Raw genomic sequence first — 22,321 nt, 5'->3', positions numbered from 1 at the left:
GACTCATGGATAGCCATCACCAGACGAGAACGAGGGAAACACTGGTCGAGAGCTCGTAAACCGCTCAGGGAATCGCTACAGATAACGAAGGACTCACCTGAGCAGGAGCGGATATACTCTAGGGCACAAAAGATGGCGACCAGCTCAGCAGTATAAACGCTACAGCCATCTGGCAAGGAACGTTGTTCAGAATGGTCTCCTAGAGTTAGCGCATAACCGACATGACCAGCAACCATCGAACCGTCAGTGTAAACAATGCCAGAGCCCTGATACGTGGCCAGGACGGAATAAAAGCGGCTGCGGAAGGCCTCTGGAGGGACTGAGTCCTTCGGGCCCTGTGCCAAGTCGAGCTGAAGGCAAGGGCGAGGAGCACACCATGGGGGTGTATGCAAAGTGGCCCGGAAAGGAGGTGGAACAGTGAAAACCCTAAGCCCGGAGAGAAGCTCTTTGACGTGGACCACGATCGTACAACCTGACCGGGGATGACGTTCTGGCAGATGGACGACCGATTGCGGGAACAGAAGACGATAGTTTGGATGCCCGAGCAAGCTAAAAACATGGGCAGCATAAGCGGCCATTAAATTTTGGCGCCTTAACCGCAATGGAGGGACACCTGCCTCCGCAAGTATGCTGTCCACTGGGCTGGTCCGGAAAGCACCAGTGGCAATGCGTATCCCGCTGTGGAGGATTGGGTCCAGCACCTGCAACGCAGATGGGGATGCTGAGCCATAAGCCAGGCTCCCATAATCCAGACGGGTCTGGATTAACACCTGGTAGAGCCGTAACAGGGTAGAGTGGTCGGCGCCCCAGCGGGTGTGGCTCAAGCATCGCAGAGCATTTAGATGCCGCCAACACGCCTGTTTAAGCTGCTGGATATGAGGCAGCCAAGTCAACCGGGCATCGAAAACCACCCCCAAAAACCTGTGTGATTCCACCACTGCAAGAAGTTCGCCGTCAAGATAAAGCCGCGGCTCCGGGTGGACAGTGCGTCGCTGGCAGAAATGCATAACGCAGGTCTTCGCTGTGGAAAACTGGAACCCATGAACTACAGCCCAAGACTGCGCCTTACGGATAGCGCCCTGTAGCTGACATTCAGCAGCTGCAATGCCAATAGAGCTGTAGTAAAGGCAGAAGTCGTCAGCATACAGGGACGCTGAGACAGATGTCCCCACTGCCACAGCGAGCCCGTTAATGGCTATTAAAAACAGGCAGACATTTAAAACAGATTCCTGTGGCACACCGTTCTCCTGGACTCGGGAGGAACTATGGGAGGCCGCGACTTGCATGAGGAGGGTACGATACGACAGAAAATTGCGGATAAAGATCGGCAGAGAGCCCCGAAGACCCCATCCATGAAGTGTAGAAAGGATGTCATGACGCCATGTCGTATCGTACGCCTTCCGCATGTCGAAAAAGACAGCGACCAGGTGCTGACGGCGGGCAAAGGCAGTACGGATGGCTGACTCCAGGCTCACCAGATTGTCGGCGGCGGAGCGGCCTTTACGGAACCCACCCTGAGATGGAGCCAGAAGGCCCCGAGACTCCAGTACCCAATTTAAGTGCCGGCTCACCATCCATTCAAGCAGCTTGCAAAGAACGTTGGTGAGGCTAATGGGACGGTAGCTGTCCACCTCCAAAGGGTTCTTGCCTGCTGTCAGAATGGGGATAACAATACTTTCCCGCCATTGCGACGGAAACTCACCCTTGACCCAAATACGGTTGTAAAGGTCAAGTAGCCGTCGCTGGCAGTCCACTGAAAGGTGTTTCAGCATCTGACAGTGGATGCCATCTGGCCCAGGAGCGGTATCAGGGTAAGCGGCTAGGGCACTGCGAAATTCCCACTCACTGAATGGAACATTGTACGATTCTGGATGTAGGGTGCGAAACGAAAGGCTCCGACGTTCCATCCGCTCTTTAATGGAGCGGAAGGCCAGGGGGTAAGTGGCAGAACAGTAGCGGAACTCAGAGCAAAATGCTCTGCGAAGCGGTTTGCAATGACGTCGGAGTCAGTACAAACTGCTCCGTTCAGTGAGAGCGCAGGGACGCTGACAGGGGTCCGATTGCCGTAGACGCGTCGAATCTTGGCCCAGACCTGCGATAGTGACATGGAGGCCAATGGTTGATACATACCGCTCCCAGCACTCCTGCTTGCGTTGGCGGATAAGGCGGCGTGCTCGCGCATGCAGCTGTTTGAAGGCGATAAGGTGTTCAATGGCGGGACGTCGCTTGTGACGCTGGAGCGCCCGCCGGCGATCTTTAATCGCTTCAGCGATCTCAGGCGACCATGAAGGCACAGTCCGCCGCCGAGGGGACCCAGAAGAACGGGGAATGGCAGATTCGGCGGCAGTAACGATGCCGGTGGTGACCGATTGAACCACCGCATCAATATCATCACTAGAGAGAGGCTCAATAGCGGCAGTGGAGGAAAACAAGTCCCAGTCAGCCTTATTCATGGCCCACTTGCAAGGCCGCCCAGAAGACTGACGCTGTGGCAGTGACAGAAAGATCGGAAAGTGGTCACTACCACACAGGTCGTCATGCTCTCTCCATTGGACAGACGGTAAGAGGCTAGGGCTGCAGATCGAAAGGTCGATGGCGGAGTATGTGCCATGTGCCACACTGAAGTGTGTGAAGGAACCATCATTTAAAAGCGAAAGATCAAGCTGTGCTAATAAATGCTCAATGGTGGCGTCTCGACCTGTCGCCACCGACCTACCCCACAGAGGGTTATGGGCGTTGAAGTCTCCCAGTAACAAGAAGGGTGGCAGCAATTGGGCTATCAGTGCCGCCAGGACATGCTACGCGACATCGCCTTCCGGTGGAAGATAAAGACTGCAGACGGTAACAGCCTGTGGCGTCCACACCCAAACAGCGACAGCCTCTAAATGTGTTTGTAGAGGGACAGACTCCCTGTGAAGAGAGTTAAGGACATATATGCAGACGCCACCAGACACCCTTTCATAAGCTGCCCGGTTCTCATAATAACCCCGATAGCCACAGAGGGTGGGGGTTCACATTGCTGGAAACCAAGTTTCCTGAATAGCAATGCAGAAGAAAGGGTAAAGGCTGATAAGCTGTCGCAGCTCAGCTAGATGGTGGAAGAAACCGCTGCAGTTCCACTGGAGGATGATATTGTCCATGGCTGAGAAAGGCGTGAAGGGACTGGGAAGGCAATTACGCTGATGGGTCACCTACTGCCTCTGATGGGGCACCTGGGAAAGTGCTAACTATTGCGTCTGAGGGACCGGCGAGATCAAGGTCCTCAGCGGACACAAGAATCTCCACCTCATCCTCAGACAGAGAGCTTGTAGGTAGCGGTGGAGTAGGTGCCACCGCCTTACGGGTCTTCAGTGTCGTTTTGTCTCACTGTTCCTTTGGTTGCCGTTGCTGAGAGGGCTTATTGGAGTCAGTCTCCGGGACCGAAGATGATCGTGAAGCTTGACGACCAGCGACCTGTGGCTTCTTCAGCCACTGGTTGGTGTCTGCTGCGCCGCTGGTAGGAACCTGGGAAGGGAGTGACCCAAGGGATCCCTTCCGAGCGAGAGGCACTGAAGAAGACGTGGGGACTGGTGTCCCCAGTGGTTGAGAGGGTGCTGCTCCCGAGGTAGCTGGTGTGGGAGCAACAGTGAGAGAAGTGGCCCCCATCGTCAAGGGGGCAGGTGAGGTCCTCTGACTCTGAGAGCTGACTGTGTGTCTTGCAGCTGAAGGAGCTGGAGCAGGAGTGACAGTGGAGGCATAAGATGACATCATGCGCACGGGATGTAGCCGTTCAAATTTCCGCTTAGCCTCAGTGTAGGTCAGTCGGTCCAGGGTCTTATATTCCGTGATTTTGCGTTCTTTCTGTAAGATACTCCAGTCCGGCGAGCAAGGTGAATGAGGTTCTCCACAGTTGACACAGATGGGAGGCGGGGCACATGGAGTATCGGGATGAGATGGGCGTCCGCAATCTCGACATGTGAGGCTGGAAGTACAGCGAGACGACATGTGACCGAACTTCCAGCATTTGAAACACCGCATCGGAGGAGGGATATATGGCTTAACATCACAACGGTAAACCATCACCTTAACCTTTTCGGGTAAAACATCACCCTCGAAGGCCAAGATGAAGGCACCGGTAGCAACCTGATTGTCCCTCGGACCCCGATGAACGCGCCAGACGAAATGAACACCTCGACGCTCTAAGTTGGCGCGCAGCTCGTCATCAGACTGCAAAAGTAGGTCCCTATGGAAAATAATACCCTGGACCATATTTAAACTCTTATGTGGGGTGATGGTAACGTTAACATCCCCCAACTTGTCACAAGCAAGTAACCTGCGTGACTGGGCAGAGGATGCCGTTTTTATCAAAACTGACCCAGAGTGCATTTTGGACAAGCCCTCCACTTCCCCAAACTTGTCTTCTAAATGCTCTACAAAGAACTGAGGCTTCACAGATAGAAAAGATTCACCATCAGCTGTGGTACAGATGAGATACCTGGGCGAATACATGTCACTGTCATTCATTGCCTTTCCCATGGTGTGGCCAGGGAGGGGAACGATTTAGGGTCATAAACATTAGCTTTAAAATGAGCCCTCAAACACTTAGAGACAGCTGGTGGCTGGCTGCCAGCGAGAGATGATGTACCACGCTTCATTGCGGGTCATCCGCCCTGATGCCACCTACTCCGACCAAGGGTCCTCCCCACGGGCGCCACCCAGCCGCAGCAATAGCCACCTGGCAGGATGGCCATTGCCGGGAGTCCTGATGCCCCAGGGAGATGGGCATCTACTCCTTGGCATACTTGGGGAGTTAACGGCGCAGGCATCAGTAGAGCGATCCCTGTGTTGTCAGGGGGCTACAACCAACAGGGTACATGGCGGCCCCACCACAATGGACTGGCTACCGTGGTGGATGTTAGGTGACATGCGGTCCATGGTCGTCGTCAGTGCAGAAAGTGGCACTGCACAGCGCAAGGTGGAAAGTGCACGCAGGAATGTATCCATGCCCAAGAGATGGAGGGCAGGCAGGACTGCAATGCAACGACGAATAAGCTGGCGAAAGTTCTCAACGCAAAATGGACACAACGCACCAAATAAGGTGCACTTCCCCAATTGGCTCGTTCTTCGGAAGAATTTAGAAAGATGGAGGTCAAACCCGAGAGGGGACCAACACATAAGGCCGGAACGTTTGAGACTCCTTTTAGTCGCCTCTTACGACAGGCAGGAATACCACGGGCCTATTCTTACCCCTGAACCCGCAGGGGGCTCACAGACTGTGCCAAAATTTTCTTGAAGATTTAGATTATGGTGAATGATTTCAACCTTGATCCAGAAAGATCAAAAATCAGACTGCATTCAGCTGTCACAGACTTGACTGCGTTATCAGAAACTATACATATTGGGTCCTGAAATAATGATCTCACACTGTGAAGATCTAAGTGCTAATGAAAGATAAGTGACCAATCAGTTATGATGCTCCACAGAGACTTTTTCATTGAATGTTTTCTACATAACCTTACTTTTGAACATAAGCAGTCAATTTTAGTAATAGTTATTACGCTATACAATAAATATAAATAGTCCTTTAGTACTTACAGTTTTTCACAAGTACATTTCATTATTGTCATTACAATATATTGCAGAGATTAGAAGAGATGTGTGTGCATGTTTCACCAAAATTTAGTGACCAACATACTAATGGTGAGACAGTACATAAACATTATGTTTGGAAATTTGTGGTAAGTTCTTGTGGGACCAAACTGCTAAGGTCATCGGTCCCTAGGCTTACACACTACTTGATCTAACTAAACACACACACACACACACACACACACACACACACACACACACAAAGGGAGAACTCTAACCTCCCACGTGGGTTTCCAGTGAACCAAGCTCTATGTTTAAATACATTACTGCCGTTTAATTAATTTTAAACCCCATATAACAGTATTTTTAAATAAGAACAGTGGTCAACAGGATAACCATTGTTTTGCAGGCAACACACATGTTCCTAATTATTTTCTTTTATAATACTAGAAGTCTCATGGCATTTGTTGAATTTCCCCAAAAGATTTTGTCAGAATGAATAACTGACTCAAAGTAGTGGTGATAGACTACCTTTCTGTTGTCTATATTTGTGAAACATGGCAAAATACACACTGCAAATGCTAAGCTTTTAAGTTTACTTGCTAAGCAGTCAACCTTTAAATTTAGATTTTTATCAAGATTTATGCCTAAGAACTTCACACTATTTGCATCTGGGAAATCCTGATCATTGTGAGTTGTCTTTATTTCACTCCATTCTAATGCTTTAGCTCCAAACTGCAACATTTTAGTTTTAGTTACATTTAGTTTTAGTCCATTTTGGCAGAATCAATATGCAAAACATTTTAGAGTATTTTTGACACTTCCTGGAATTCTTTCAGGTACCTCACACTTCCAATTAGAACTGACATATTGTCAGTAAATAAAATTTAATGAACATCAATGACAAGTGATAGGTCGTTTACACAGAAATGGAAAAGATTGGGAATCAATACTGAATGTTAAAGAATTCCTCAGGGAATTTTTTTTCCAGTTTCAGGAGTAATTTCTTGAACTGGAAGTTACAATTACTCCTCCTTTCCTAACTGTTAAATAAGAGTTGAACCACTGTAAAGCAGTGGCCTGATTCCCTATATCCGTAATTTGTGAAGAAGGAAGGAGTGGGTCACTGAATCTAACACTTTTGTAAGATCACATGATATTCTTGAGACCTTTTTAGCTTTATCTAATGTGGAGATATTTTATCAGTAAACTCACTGAAGTCATTTACAATGCTTTTCCCTGTTGAAATACAAACAGGGTTTTAAAAATTGTGTCATTTAAAAGAAGACATTTTTAAATCTATCTTGCTGCAATGTTTCCCGACACTTTGGAGAAGACTAGTAGAAGAGAGATAGGGCAGTATCCCATATCTTCTGTTGAACCCTATTTGAATAATAGTTTTTTCTCGGCATATTTCAATACATCTGGAAAACATCCCTGCTCAAAAGCTAGCTTATAATAACTGACAGTGGTTGTGAAATTATGTTATGTACACTCTTGACTACAGAAGCGGGTATCTCATCCCACCCAGACGAGGGTTTTTATAAGACAGTTTCTCATTTTCCACAACCTTTGGATGCTTCTTTCAAACACTTTAAAAGATGAGTTCCACTTGTTTACCAAGATTATGAAATTTGCTTTGTCTTGTTAAGTTGCCGTATCTACCTCCAATCTTGCTGCAGTCAAGAAGAATTTGTTGAAACAGTTTGACAGCTGAACAGGATTTATTATAATATTTCCAAATTTAATTTTCAAAATCTCTTGACTATTGACTTTGGCTCCTAATTCTGACTGAACAAGTGATCACAATGTTTTTGCTTACTTTTATGTTTGAGAATAAATGTACTATTTGCTATTTTTTTAGCTGCTACTACAGCTTTCCCAAATAAAACATTATCGTGTTTGACATACATAACAAAATCAGGATTTCTGTTCGATTTTAATTCGTTACGTAGTTATCTTTTTTCTAGCACTAGAAATTTTTGTTCCTGGTGTAATCTAAGTTTACTATTTACATTTATTTGACAAGATCTAGTAGGAAAAGACTCATTAAATATATCTGAAATACAATTTAAGAATTTGCCATGGTTTACAGTGCTTTAACAGTAGTGGTCTATTGGTCAGCTTACAATACTCAGTTTTTTTGTGAAATACATCCATACACACACACACACACACACACACACACACACACACACACACAAAAAAAAAAAAACAAAAAAAAAAAAAAAAAAATTGCATCGTAGGCACCATAATGGAAATGGGTTCTATTACAAATGACACATGAACCACAATACAACAGCTATGGTGTGATTCACACATTAAACCAACCCTATAGTGCGAAATACATGATCACATAAGTTTTGCATTCAACAGTTCTGGTACTTTTAGTCAGGTAAGCCCATCCACTTAGCAAGGTTGTGACATATCAGACAGGAAAATCTGTTTTTAATTATTTTAATTATCCTGGGGCCAAAACTGCATAAAAAGCAACTCTAATATTAGTTTTTAATTGTTCTGAGACCAAAAACCACACAAAACAACAATTAAATCTGTTATTAATTGCCAAGAGACTGGTGTAACATGTTCAATAAGCTGTTCACAGTTTTCTGCTACAACTGAAATCAAGAAACAGTACTTTCCCCAACAGATCAGAGTGTCTCATGGATCACATTCAGGATGTGCTGTGCAATGCATGCCTTCAATTAAGCTACATTTGTATCTGAGCACGTTTCAGATAACCCCACAGCTAGAAGTCACACTGACTAACATGTTATCTGTACAGCCAGGCTATAGGGAAATTGTGGTATCATGTAACGAAACCACCCCACGAGCATCAAAGTTAGCAATGGAATTGTGAGTTTCCAACACACACTGGTAGCATTAGGGTGGGATCTGGCAGACTTAAAGGCACTTGTACACTGAGCCACACCTCCAGCGGCTCTGGACCATGAGCCGCCCCTACCTCTGCAATATGGTATGGCCGGTGACAGTGACTCTGCACATTCGCGCTTTGAGTCTATGTAGGTGGCGCCTAGTCAATACTCCAACACCACTATTTGTGCTTTAGTTCAGAGAGCCTCTTCCTTGTTGACACCGAGCTGCATTATTTGTAATGAGCCTCTGTATGCTTACAGAAATACAAGTTCAGTAAATCTTCTTTTTACTATGTTAATTTGTTCGCTTATCATTTCTGCTCCTGTCCAGCTTCCCTAAAATAACAGTTGTCGCACCACTCTGTAGGCTAGCTATTCTTACAGTTGTGTATGAAGTCTTATACAACAGAAATGGCAGCTGACAGTTTAAGCAGTTTCAAAGTTTCCTTTGCAGCAGCTGTTTCACTGGCTGTGCAATGTGCAGAGTAGTGCCATTTTGCATAAAAATGATCCAACCCACATATCCATGCTGCTGATGGGTTGGAACAATGCTGGTGCACGAAAGACTCTCACAGTGTGTACCAGTGGTAATATAGGTACGAGGCACTGCAGGACTCATTTCCTTGATAAAATATGGCCCTATGATAAACAATGCCATCAAACAAGTCACCTTTGCAGAATGAAGAGGTATTGGCTGATGTGCCATATTGTATAATTCTGTGTACTGACGTGTCCCTGCAGGCAGAAATGGTGTTCATCCGTCCACAGAATGTTCCATGGCAACTCATTGTCCACTTCCATGCAAGCAAGAAATTCTAGAGCAAACATTTGCCTTTCATGCAGGTCAGCATGAAGCAACTTCTGAACATAAGTAATTCTGTATAGATAGCAAAGCAGGGTGTTTTGTCGAATTTTATGTACCACGTCCACAGGCAAGTCCAAAGCTCGTACAACTTCCCATGCACTGCATGTTTGCACACCACCACTCAATCGCACATGTAATACTGCAACCACACCTTCTACTGACGTCAAATCAATTTTTTTCTCCCACAGTCACATTGACATTCAAAAAGATTGGGTCTTTTGAAGTGCAATCACTTCTCCAGAGCCTTGGCAGCAGTGGATAAATGCCTCTTCATACCCTTGAGTGTCCAGAACTTCTGCAGAGTAACTAGCGCGCAGTCACCATTGTAGTAGAAGAGCTTTATCAGCAACACACAATCCTGCTTGAGATAGGCTTGCCGAGCAGCTCAGATGCAAACTGCGGAACAGCTGTGTACCTGGCATCCTATGCATATTCTGTCACTTACAGCACCGTCTGAGGGTAAGATTTTTGCAAATTTTCATTTTTTTACACAACTTTTCCCTTCTATTCGATAATATTCAGTTCAAATTTGATGTAATTCTGAACAATGGTTCTTATGCTTACAGTGTTTTGGACCTGGAACTTTAATTATAACCACACTGTATATACTGGTTGGTCGGTCAGTCTGTCAGAGCTAAGGCAATTAGATTATCTGAACATGAGAGAGGCATGAGATTAAGAAAGAAGAATTCAACCTTTGCCAATAATCTTTTTAACAGAAAACCACTCATATGACTTAAGAGTGTGAAGTTTTATACTTCGTTAAGCAAAGCTGAAGGATGGCCCTTCTGGAAATATTGGAGACCAACAAAAACATGATAAAGAATTCCAGGTTCGTATTAAACCAGTAAACTCTTCTATTCTTTACTAAACTAACTCCCATGTATAAAACTGCTTCAAACTTTTTACTTTATAAATGAGTCAATGGGGTCAAATATTTTACATCTAGCATTGAAGTGAGAGAAAGTTTAGAAACAGTCATTTATGTTTGAAGTTTGTTGGCAGTCACAAACTCAAATACTGGATGAGTATGCTGTTATGGTCTTCAGTGCCAAAAACTGGTTTTATGCAGCTCTCCACGCTACTATATCCTGTGCATGCCTCTAAATCTCTGAGTAACTACTGCAGCTTGCATCCTTTTGAGTGCTTACAGTATTCACCTCTTGGTCTCTCTCTACGATTATTACTCCCACACTTCCCTCCAATACTAAGCTGGTGATCCCTTGATGTCTCAGAATAAGACCTATCAACCAAACCCTTCTACTTGACAGGCTGTGCCACAAATTTCTTTTCTCCCAGTTCTGTTTAGTATCTGCTCATTAGTTAAAGGATCTACATATCTAATCTTCAGCATTATTCTGCAGCACAACATTTCAAAGGCTTCTCTTCTCTTCTTGTATAAACTATTTAACAACCACGTTTCATTTCCATATGTGGCTACACTCCACACAAATACTTTCAGAAAGGACTTCATAACACTTAAATCTGTGTTTGATCTTAACAAATTCTCTTCTTCAGAAACATTTTGCTTGCCATTACCAGTTACATTTTCCACCCTCTCAATTTCGGCCACCATTTATTTTGCTGCACAAATAGCAAAACACATCTACTACTTTAAGTATATCATTTCCTAATCTAATTCCCTAAGTATCACCTGATTTAATTTCACTACATTCCATTATCCTTGTTTTGCTTTTGTTGATGTTTATTTTATATTATCCTCCTTGCAAGACAATGTCCATTCCATTTAGCAGCTCTCCCAAGTCCTTTGCTCCCTCTGACAGAATTACAAAGTCATCAGCAAATCTCAAAGTTTTTATTTCCTCTCCCTGAACTTTGAGTGTAGTCTGTATAATCTACACTCAGTTTTAAGAAAAATATGGCTTTGAATGCATCTCAATGTTTATGTCATATCTCCAGAGGTATGTGTTGCACAATGGTAATTTCGCTGATACCTTTTGTGGTACATGTAGACACTGTCTGCAAAATGTACTGTATACAGAGTAGTAGGAAATAAGTAATAAATTAAAACTTCATGCTTGATGCAGCAGTTTTACTGCACAAACAGCAAAAAAGATTAAACAATAAACTTTTTTCCTTCCAGCTTTTGTGAAAGATGTCAATGTGAAAAAGTTTTGTGAAGGTTTGAAATTATTTGTAAAGGTTGTTGGAAGTTATCAAGTGCTTTCACACTCAAATAGTGGATGAATTTATTCTGGCTGCCTCCAGGCATATACAAAGTTTCTAATGTTAATACTTGCCTTATAGTGTTAAACTTTTAACATAATAATCTTATATTAATGAGTGGATTATTACAGTATTTATTTTTTAAAAAAATCTGGTGAATAATTATGTGAAACATAGAAATTCAAATTTCTGTTGCCTCTGGAAGCTATCAGAGAGACAGTCTACAACTGGGACCAGGTGACCATGCCCTGAGTTAGTCTTTTCGTAATGCAGATGATCAAACTCGGTATCCTTCTTCTCCTCTGTTAAATGAAGTTTCACTTATATAAATGTTAGATGACAATTTTCAGTTAAACTTGATTTTTCATCATTTGTTAAATGTATCCGAATATAAAAAACTGTTTCCTTTTTCATTTAATGAAACTTTCTATGTGATGAAAAGAAATAATATTTTCTATGTAACCTCCCTACATGTAACTTTTTGTACCTTTTGTATTAATAATATCTGTGCAAGCCTTACATAATTTGATCTGTGTTTGTGACACTTAGTAATCAGATGACGATGGCCTAGGAAGCCCAAAACTTGTTATGACCAAAAATTTAATTTTGCAGAACATTAGGAAGCAATTATTCAATATTACTAGGAGTATATGTACATAGTATCAATTTATTGTTACTATTAAACTTTTATTCAATGTATTACTGTTTTTTACCTTTATATCATCAAAGTTTTCATCAGCTGTGATAATCATGTTAGTTCCTCTTTCATTATCCAGATTTTCATCATATTTTTCTTTTGAGGAACGTCTTGGAAGGAAAAACCAGCGTTTATGGTATGTACTCCATGAAACTGCTTCATGGATCATGTACCCTGTAAACAATATGAGCTGTTACTTTTGTTTACAGTAAACTAATACAGAAACTCTCTCTTCTAGATGCAAAATTGTGTGTTACATTTCTTCTCACACATGAAACCATTTCTTTCATTTGCTTATATAAATATGTAAATTCTCCAAATTCCTACTTCCAGACATCTTGCAAAAGTGTGATACATTTGGGAGGAAATAATTTTTATAAACTCATGTAAAATATTTTCTTTTGAGGTGGTGGTTGTTCACTTTGTTGTCACTTCCAACTTTGCACATATTACTCAGTGGCATGGGGCACAAACAGCAAGCAATTTTTTACTCTGCACAGGTCGAAAAGATATAAATCTCAGAGGCTGCTGGATTTTAGACCACTTTCTGTATGAGATGCACTTTGATACTGTCACATCTTCACATTTTTCCTTGCTAAAAACAGGTTGTGTGAGGAATTTATGCATACTTTGAAACAAAGTTCGTGTGAAGACGCAATATATTTTGCATATAGTTGCTTTTTATGTACTAATCTGGTGGGAACGTACTTGTAACATTTAGGAAAAAGTAAGAGATTAAAGGAATACTAGGATACACTTTTACACAGGAAGACAGACTCTTTAAATATTTGGATTAAAACAGCAAGCTGAATACATATAAAGGTAATTTTGGCATGTTTACTGTATACCTTTTCATCATGTTCTGCACATTTCATATTTCATATCACATCTTCCCCTTCTTTTCTGCAAATTGGTTCAACTTAAATAGGCTATGTCCATGACACGTCAAGGAACTGAGGCCCTTGGACAAGAGCACTGTGTATCCCAAACACACATTTCAGACAATGATGCTCCTGTGCTAAGGTATTATAGCACTTAGGAAAGCATGACTTCAATGGGTCAGTGACTAATGAGAAGCTTTTAATTTATTTTAAACAGTGTTATCTAACAGGACTACTTTAATGAAGTCTCGAATACGTAAGTGGTTCTGGTTCAAGTATGAAAGTTAAAAGAATTTCAACATGCAACCATAAATCTTATTTATGATTTTTTTTTTGTTTTTTTGTTTGTTTGTTTTGGTTTTAGGGCGCAAAACTTCTATGGTCATTAGTGCCCGGTCCGTGACTTAGGAAACAGTAAAAAACCGAAATTGAAAACCAGCTGCAATGGGAACGAAAGTCATAAAATTGGAGAAACTAAAGGCAGAAGGAAGGCTTAAAAATTCACTACAGGAAGGGGTTGGTTGTCCCCAAAAAAAGCTTCAAATGACTGACGTCATTTCACTGGCACTAATAAAATTGAGAACGCGGCCGGCTGAGCGCGTGTCATCTGCTAAAATCGACGATATATCAGGCAATAGCTGTAGACGGGAGTGTAACGGATTAAAATAGGGGCACTCAATTAAAAGGTGTCTTACCGTCCACAGCTGAGAGCAGTGGGGACAGAGTGGGGGAGGATCACCGCTTAAAAGATGCCGATGGCTAAAAAGATAGTGCCCTATCCGGAGTCTAGTTAAAATTACCTCCTCCCGACGACGCGTTCGGGAGGAAGAGGTCCAGGCACAAGGAAGAGCTTTTATGTCCCGCAATTTATTATGGGTAAGTGTCGACCAATGCATGTGCCATAAATGAACAACACGTCGACATAGAACGCTCCGTAGATCGGCGAAGGGAATCGATTGAATAGCTGGCCGAGGAAGAGAGACTGCAGCCTTGGCTGCAATATCGGCCGCCTCATTTCCACAGATACCAACGTGTCCCGGGAGCCAGAGGAACGCCACCGAGAGCCCCCCAGGTGGAGCAAGCGCAGACAGTCCTGAATCCGGTGGACCAGAGGGTGCACAGGATAAAGAGCTTGGAGACTGAGAAGAGAGCTGAGAGAATCTGAGCAGATAACGGATTGTATCCGCTGATGGCAGCGGATGTAGTGGACAGCCTGTAGAACAGCGTAAAGCTCCGCAGTATAAACCGAACACTGGTCGGGAAGCCGAAAGTGATTTGGGGTGTCGCCAACAATATAGGCACTCCCTACACCTAACGATGTTTTCGAGTCGTCGGTGTAAATAAATGTGGCGTCCGTCATTTGTGCACATAGAGCAGCAAATGCCCGACGATAAACAAGTGAAGGGGTACCATCCTTGGGAAATCGACAAAGGTCACGGAGCAGGCAGATCCGGGGACGGAGCCAAGGCGGTGCTGTACCCCAAGTTGTCAAGAAGGTTTTAGGAAAGCGGGAGGAAAGAGAATGGAGCAGTTGACGGAAGCGGACTCCCGGTGGCAGTAGGGAGGAGGGGCGGCCTGCATACCCTACATCACAGGAGGCATCGAAAAAAAAGTCATGGGCTGGATTAGCAGGCATGGAAGACAGATGGCTAGCATAACGACTCAGAAGGACTGCTCGCCAATTGGACAGCGGAGGTTCAGCAGTCTCAGCATAAAGGCTTTCCACAGGGCTGGTGTAAAAAGCTCCAGACACTAAACGTAATCCACGGTGGTGGATAGAGTCGAAACGCCGAAGAATAGACGGCCGAGCAGAGGAGTAGACTATGCTTCCATAGTCCAATTTCGAGCGCACTAAGGCGTGATAGAGGCGGAGAAGGACCACTCGGTCCACTCCCCAGGAGGTACCATTCAGGACACGGAGGGTGTTGAGGGATCGCAGACAGTGAGCCGAAAGATAGGAAACGTGGGAGGACCAGCACAGTTTTCTGTCAAACGTAAGACCCAAGAATTTAGCGACGTTTGAAAACGGAAGGTTGACAGGACCTAGATGTAAGGAGGGCGGAAGAAATTCCTTACGTCGCCAAAAATTAACACAAACGGTCTTACTGGGAGAAAAACGGAAGCCGGTTTCAATGCTCCAAGAGTGGAGGCGATCGTGACATCCTTGAAGACGTCGTTCAAGAAGGCTGGTCCGTTGAGAGCTGTAGTAGATCACAAAATCATCCACAAAGAGGGAGCCCGAGACATCAGGAAGGAGACAATCCATAATTGGATTGGTGGCAATGGCAAACAGTACAACACTCAGCACGGAGCCCTGGGGTACCCCGTTTTCTTGGGAGAAAGTACGGGAGAGAGTAGTGTTCACCCGCACCCTAAATGTGCACTCTGCCATAAATTCGCGAAGAAAAAGGGGCAGCCGACCTCGAAAGCCCCAAGAGAACAGTGTGCGGAGGATGCCTGTCCTCCAACAGGTATCGTATGCTCTCTCCAGATCAAAAAATATTGCTACTGTTTGGCGTTTCCGGAGAAAATTGTTCATGATATAAGTGGAGAGAGCAGCAAGATGGTCAACTGCTGAACGATGCTTTCGGAATCCGCATTGGGCAGGTGTTAAAAGACTGCCGGATTCCAGCCATCACGCTAAACGGTAATTCACGAATACGCTCCAAAACCTTACAGACACTACTCGTGAGAGAGATGGGGCAATAGCTAGAGGGGAGATGTTTGTCCTTTCCAGGTTTCGGAACAGGAACGACGATAGCTTCCCGCCATCGTCTGGGAAAAGTACTGTCGGTCCAAATTCGATTATAAAGGTGAAGGAGGTAACACAGACTATGGGTTGATAAATGCAGCAACATTTGGACGTGGATACCATCTGGTCCTGGGGCGGAGGAGCGAGAAGAAGAGAGTGCATGCTGGAGTTCCCGCAAGGAGAAAACAGTATTGTAGCTTTCGCGATTTTGAGAGGAGAAAGCAAGAGGTCGCACTTCTGCTGCACGTTTCTTCAAGAGAAACGCTGGCGGGTAATTTGAAGAGCTCGAAATCTCAGCAAAGTGCTGACCCAACGAGTTAGAAATTGTTACGGGGTCCACTAATGTGTCATGCGCGACAGTGAGCCCAGAGACCGGGGAGAAACTAGGCGCACCTGAGAACTGTCGAAGCAGACTCCAAACTTCCGAGGAGGGAGTGAAGGTGTTAAATGAGCTAATAAAGAATTTCCAGCTTGCCTTCTTGCTATCGCGGATGACACGACGGCATCGCGCTCGGAACTGCTTATAGCGGATACAGTTGGCCAAAGTAGGATGGTGGCGGAAAACGTGGAGAGCACGTCGACGCTCACGTATTGCATCACGGCATGCCTCGTTCCACCAAGGAACTGGGGGGCACCGGGGCAATTCGGAGGTGCGTGGTATTGAATGTTCCGCAGCTGTAAGAATAACGTCGGTAATATGTGCGACCTCATCGTTGACGCTGGGAAAGTGACGGTCATCGAATGTTGCTAGAGACGAAAAAAGTGTCCAATCGGCTTGGGCAAACTTCCAGCGTCGCGGGTGCATGTAAGGCAGTTGAGGCTGCAGTCTAAGGACACATGGAAAGTGGTCACTCAAGTGTGTATCATCAAGGGCGAACCAGTCGAAGCGCCGAGCTAGAAGAACAGTACCGACCGCAAGGTCCAAATGAGATAAATTTGTAGTGGAGGCAGACAAAAATGTAGGGACCCCAGTGTTGAGGCAAACTAGATCTGCTTCGTGGAATACGTCTAGCAATAGTGAGCCACGTGGACAAGGCTGTGGAGATCCCCAAAGCGGGTGGCGGGCATTGAAGTCTCCAACCAGGAAATATGGGGGTGGAAGCTGACCAAGATGATGAAGGAGATCAGCTCGTGCCATTGGTGTGGACGATGGAATGTATACAGTACAAAGAGAGAACGTGTATCCGGAAAGGGAAAGACGGATGGCGACAGCTTGGAAGGAAGTGTTTAAATGGATTGGGTGATAATGGAGAGTTTCATGGAGAAGAATCACGAGTCCTCCATGTGCTGGAGTGCCTTCAACAGAGGGGAGATCATATCGGACGGACTGAAAATGAGGGAGAACAAAGCGGTCATGGGGACGCAACTTTGTTTCCTGAAGACAGAAGATGACTGGCGAGTAGGATCGTAAGAGGATCGACAATTCATCCCGATTGGCTCGAATACCGCGGATATTCCAGTGGATAATGGACATAGGGTGAACAGAAAATGGAGGAATGTGACCAAGGTCACTGTCAACTCAACGACTGCTCTGAGCTTGCGACCGACAGCATGGAATGGCATTCAGCCGAAGGCAGAAGATCCTGATCCATAGGTTGGTCAGGAGCAGCTCCTGTCACCAGCGATCGGCCGGTTGATCGGCCGCCAGCAGTGCACCTCAGTGACACAGAAGATGGCCGAGAGCGATTTCCGCCAGGTGGTGCTGTAGATGGGACACGCCTTGGCGGAGAAGGAGAGGAACTGGGTTTCTTTGTAGCCTTCTTGGAAGTATGATGTTTAGAGGAAGGAGGAACCGATGGTTGGGAAGTGGCCGTACGTAAAAACTCTTCACGAGTATGCTCTTTTTTCGAAGTCTTGGTGTCTGACTTTTGGGCTCGAGATTTAGCAGAACTCGACGAAGGGTGAGCCAGAGAGTGGGCAGGTGAAAGTGGTGAGGTTGAATGGGCGATCTTTGCGCTGGCCCATCTGACGACCGTGGCACTAAAGGTGAGGTCGCAAGTTTGTGTGGCCGCCTCCTTTGTTGGCCGAGGAGAAGCAAGGACAGTGCTGTATTTTCCTTTCTGAGGCACGGTGGGCTGTCGACTGGCGAATAATTTTCAAGCAGCAAAGGTCGACACCTTTTCCTTGACTAATTTCCTGCATGAGCTTTTCGTCCTTAAAAATGGGACAATCTCGAGAGGAAGCAGCGTGGTCACCCATACAGTTGATGCAGCGAGGGAATGGAGGTGGACAAGCACCCTCATGGGCATCCTTGCCACACGTAACACATTTGGCCGGATTGGAACAGGACAGGCTGGTGTGATTGAACCGCTGACGCCGATAGCAACGCGTAGGGTTTGGGACGTAAGGGCGAACAGAAATTATCTCATAGCCTCCTTTGATTTTTGATGGGAGTTGAACTTTGTCAAATGTCAAGAAGACAGTGCGGGTTGGAATGATGTTTGTGTCAACCCTTTTCATAACCCTATGAACAGCCGTTACGCCCTGGTCAGACAGGTAGTGCTGAATTTCTTCGTCAGACAGTCCATCGAGGGAGCGTGTATAAACGACTCCACGCGAGGAATTTAAAGTACGGTGCGGTTCCACCTGGACAGGGAAGGTGTGTAGTAGTGAGGTATGCAGCAATTTTTGTGCCTGGAGGGCACTGACTGTTTCTAACAACAGGGTGCCATTCCGTAATTTGGAACAAGACTTTACTGGACCTGCAATTGCGTCGACACCTTTCTGAATAATGAAAGGGTTGACCGCGGAGAAGTCGTGACCTTCGTCAGACCGAGAAACAACAAGGAACTGTGGCAACGACGGAAGAACTGACTGTGGCTGGGACTCAGTGAACTTATGTTTGTGAGCAGACATAGTGGAAGGTGAGGAAACCATTGCGGAAGAATCCCCCATGATTACCGGCGTCTCCGATGGCGCGCTCCTCAGTGAACTTATGTTTGTGAGCAGACATAGTGGAAGGTGAGGAAACCATTGCGGAAGAATCCCCCATGATTACCGGCGTCTCCGATGGCGCGCTCCTCCCTTGGGGGAGCCCTCTCTGAGGGCACTCCCGCCTTAGGTGATTGTTCACACCTCAGGTCACACCTCCCGACAAACGGACGGAGGGACCAATCGGCACTTTCGGAAGGTATCAGCTCGGGTAATCACCCCTCCCTGGGCCTGGCCGTTACCAGGGGGTACGTACGTGTCCTACCTGTCTACCCGGGGCGGGGAATTACGCGTTACCCCGTCACCGGCTACGCATGGAAGTGCGTGGGTCGGCCTTCAGACACACACAGGGAGGAAGAAAGAGAAAGGGAAAGGAAAGAAGAGAGGTCTCAAACACCGCAGCGGAGAAAAGGGTAAAGAGAAGAGGTAAGGAAATGAGAAGGACAAAGGAAGGATGAAGACATACAAGCAAGGAAGGCGAAGAATGCGGTACATTTACAAGCGCCCGTCTCCGGACGTAGGCACAAATCATACTCCCAGAGGGGGAGAAAGGGAAGGAAAGAGCCAGAGGTGAGGGGGGGGGGGGGGGGGGCGAAGATGGGGGATGGGGACGGATGCGGAAAGGGAAGGTATGCAGCCCGGAAAGGAAGGAAGGCCACATTAGCTCGGGGTCCCGTGCTCGCTACGCACGTATCCACAAAAGAGTTGTGGATCCCCTGGGGGGATGATTTTATGAGTAATGTGTATGTGTTCAGAGACATTAGATTACCTTTAAGCATGTATCAAGGAAAGAAAACTGACAACTGTGTACTGAAATTAGTTACCATCTCATTAAATGTAAGTTATGTGAGGTATGTTTGAGTATGATTACAAAACAATAAAGGAAATTCCTGGAAGGCAACCACTCAGTTATAGCAGACTGATGTGTAGCATACAGCCACACAAAATGGTGTTCACTAGCTATGAAGCTCTGCAGACACCCAAATGCACAGTACCGTGGCCCTAGAAACACTGTTGCTGCGGCTACAGAGAGAGAGAGAGAGAGAGAGAGAGAGAGAGAGAGAGAGAGAGAGAGAGAGAGAGAGGAGAGAGAGAGAGAGAGAGAGAACATACAATTTTTCTTCACATTGTTACAAAGGGTTTTTGTCAACACAGCTGATGATGATACCTGGAAATTCAATCCCTACAGCACGTCTAATCTTGTTGTACTTATCACGCCAGTTTATATGAGAAACTTCTCCAGACACGGAGACTGTTTTAATCCATTGAGGGTTGAAGTTAACAAGCTCTCCCGAACTTGTGGTCCATTCTTTACCAAGGCCACCGATGTACAAGGTTTGATCCTTCACTGTAGCCCACTCCATTTTGAAACCTGAAAAGAGTAATTTTCATAAGCGTATTTTATCAAAAAAGCAGTATCTAACTGAATCTTAAAATGTTAGTTTATTTATATTACCTCTAAAACTCAAGATTATTGTAATAAAATCAACTTTGAAAAGAGACAAACTGGATATACAAATATCTGATGTTAGAAATTCAAGCCATGTGGTAATAGTAACATTTAACATGAAAGCATAAAAATGTGATGAATGTAATCAAAATACACCACAAAGAACAGTAACGTTGTCATGGATCTGAATGCAGATACATGAGACTAAGCCCAACAGAAATAGAAACCCTGAAGCAAAGTGAAAAATAGAGACTCAAAAGAACTTATGATTTTTTTTTAAAAAAGCAAAAATCAGAATACATTATGTAAACTAAAAACATATGTGTCACCTATGAGTGTAGTTCAACATAAAGAAATGACAACAGGCTGAAACAACAGAAAGTAAACAACTATAGGAAAATGGCTTACAAAATTTAAGGAACAGGAATACTGTGTTTCAAGACTCATATCTTACACCCATTATCCATCATCATGAAATAACAGAAATTTATCACTTATACAGTCACATATACTTTTGCACTTCAATCCACTGGCAGTTGGATAGAGTAATTAAACACAGTCTATAAAATTTTAGCAGTTCAATATGTAGGGAACCCTCAAGATCGTTAGAGATTGGGTGGAACTGATATGTTCAACAGGTCACAGAGGTGTTTGAAGTTGAGATTAGAAATATCTCTGAATTTCAAAACTGATACTGCCTTGTCTTCAAAGGACAAAGCTTTTTGGTCACAAAACTGGTATAAGTGTAATAATCTTGTAACCTATGTCAAGTCTACAAGAGGGGGGAGGGGAAGAGGGGGAGGAGGGGAAGAGAGGTGGAGGACGGGGAAGAGGGGGGAAGAGGGGGGGAAGAGGGGGGGAAGAGGGGGGGAAGAGGGGGGGGAAGAGGGGGGAAGAGGGGGGAAGAGGGGGGAAGAGGGGGAGCATGAGGAGGGGAAGAGGGGGAGCATGAGGAGGGGAAGAGGGGGGAGCATGAGGAGGGGAAGAGAGGGAACATGAGGAGGGGAAGAGAGGGATGCAAGAGGGGGGAGTGGAAGAGGGGTGGAGTGGAAGGGGGGGAGTGGAAGGGGGGGGAGTGGAAGGGGGGGGAGAGTGGAAGGGGGGGAGTGGAAGGGGGGAGTGGAAGGGGGGAGTGGGAAGGGGGGAGTGGAAGGGGGGAGTAGGGGAGGAGGAGAAGAGGGGAGAGAAGGGGAGGGAGAGGAGGGAAGAGGGGGGAGTTGAGGAGGGGAAGAAGTAGAAGAGGGGGAGAGGGGGGAGAAGGAGAAGAGGGGGGAGGGGGGGAGAAGGAGAAGAGGGGGGAGGGGGGAGAAGGAGAAGAGGGGGGGAGAAGGAGAAGAGGGGGGAGGGGGGGAGAAGGAGAAGAGGGGGGAGGGGGAGAAGGAGAAGAGGGGGGGAGGGGGGAGAAGGAGAAGAGGGGGAGGGGGGAGAAGGAGAAGAGGGGGGAGAGGGGATAGAGGGGGATAAGAGGGGGAGAAGGGGGCGAAGAGGGGGTAGAAGGGGAGAAGAAGGGGGAGAAGGGGAGGGGGGAGGAGAAGGAGAGGAGGGGAAGGGGGGAAGGAGAGGAGGGAGAAGGTGAGGAAGAGGAGGCAGAAAGGTGGGAAGGAGAGGAGGAGAAGGGGGGGAAGGAGAGGAGGAGAAGGGGGGAAGGCGGAGGAGGAGAAGGTGGGAAGGAGAGGAGGAGATGGGGGAAGGAGAGGAGGAGATGGGGGGGAAGGAGAGGAGGAGATGGGGGGAAGGAGAGGAGTAGATGGGGGAAGGAGAGGAGGAGATGGGGGAAGGAGAGGAGAGATGGGGGGAAGGAGAGGGGGAGGAGATGGGGGGAAGGAGAGGAGGAGTGGGGGGAAGGAGATGGAGGAGATGGGGGGGAAGGAGAGGAGGAGATGGGGGGAAGGAGAGGAGGAGATGGGGGGAAGGAGAGGAGGAAATGGGGGGGAAGGAGAGGAGGAGATGGGGGGGAAGGAGAGGTAGGAGATGGGGGGGGAAGGTGAGGAGGAGATGGGGGGGAAGGAGAGGAGGAGATGGGGGGGAGGAGAGGAGGAGATGGGGGGGGAAGGAGGAGATGGGGAGGAGAGTGGGGGGAAGGAGATGGGGGGAAGGAGGAGATGGGGGAGGAA

The 22,321-nt window shown here is 46.1% G+C and overlaps 1 protein-coding gene across 5 annotated transcripts in view; it reads right to left on the bottom strand.

Annotated features, from left to right (window-relative positions):
* LOC124777445 (soluble calcium-activated nucleotidase 1) overlaps positions 1-22,321 on the bottom strand; it is an 82,796-nt gene that overhangs the window by 54,660 nt on the left and 5,815 nt on the right. For all 5 annotated transcript variants that reach the window (XR_007015729.1, XR_007015730.1, XM_047252858.1 and 2 more), the window contains exons 2-3: positions 19,926-20,129; positions 12,210-12,367 (exon numbers count right to left, since the gene is read on the bottom strand). Coding sequence is in view for 3 of the 5 variants with exons in the window: in XM_047252858.1 (XP_047108814.1) it covers positions 12,210-12,367; positions 19,926-20,129 (362 nt within the window). In the remaining 2 variants the exon portion in view is untranslated. The remainder of the gene's footprint in view (positions 1-12,209; positions 12,368-19,925; positions 20,130-22,321) is intronic.

Source organism: Schistocerca piceifrons, chromosome 2 (genome assembly GCF_021461385.2).
Source record: "Schistocerca piceifrons isolate TAMUIC-IGC-003096 chromosome 2, iqSchPice1.1, whole genome shotgun sequence".
NCBI lineage: Eukaryota > Metazoa > Arthropoda > Insecta > Orthoptera > Acrididae > Schistocerca > Schistocerca piceifrons.
This window is presented reverse-complemented; position numbering and strand designations above follow the sequence as displayed.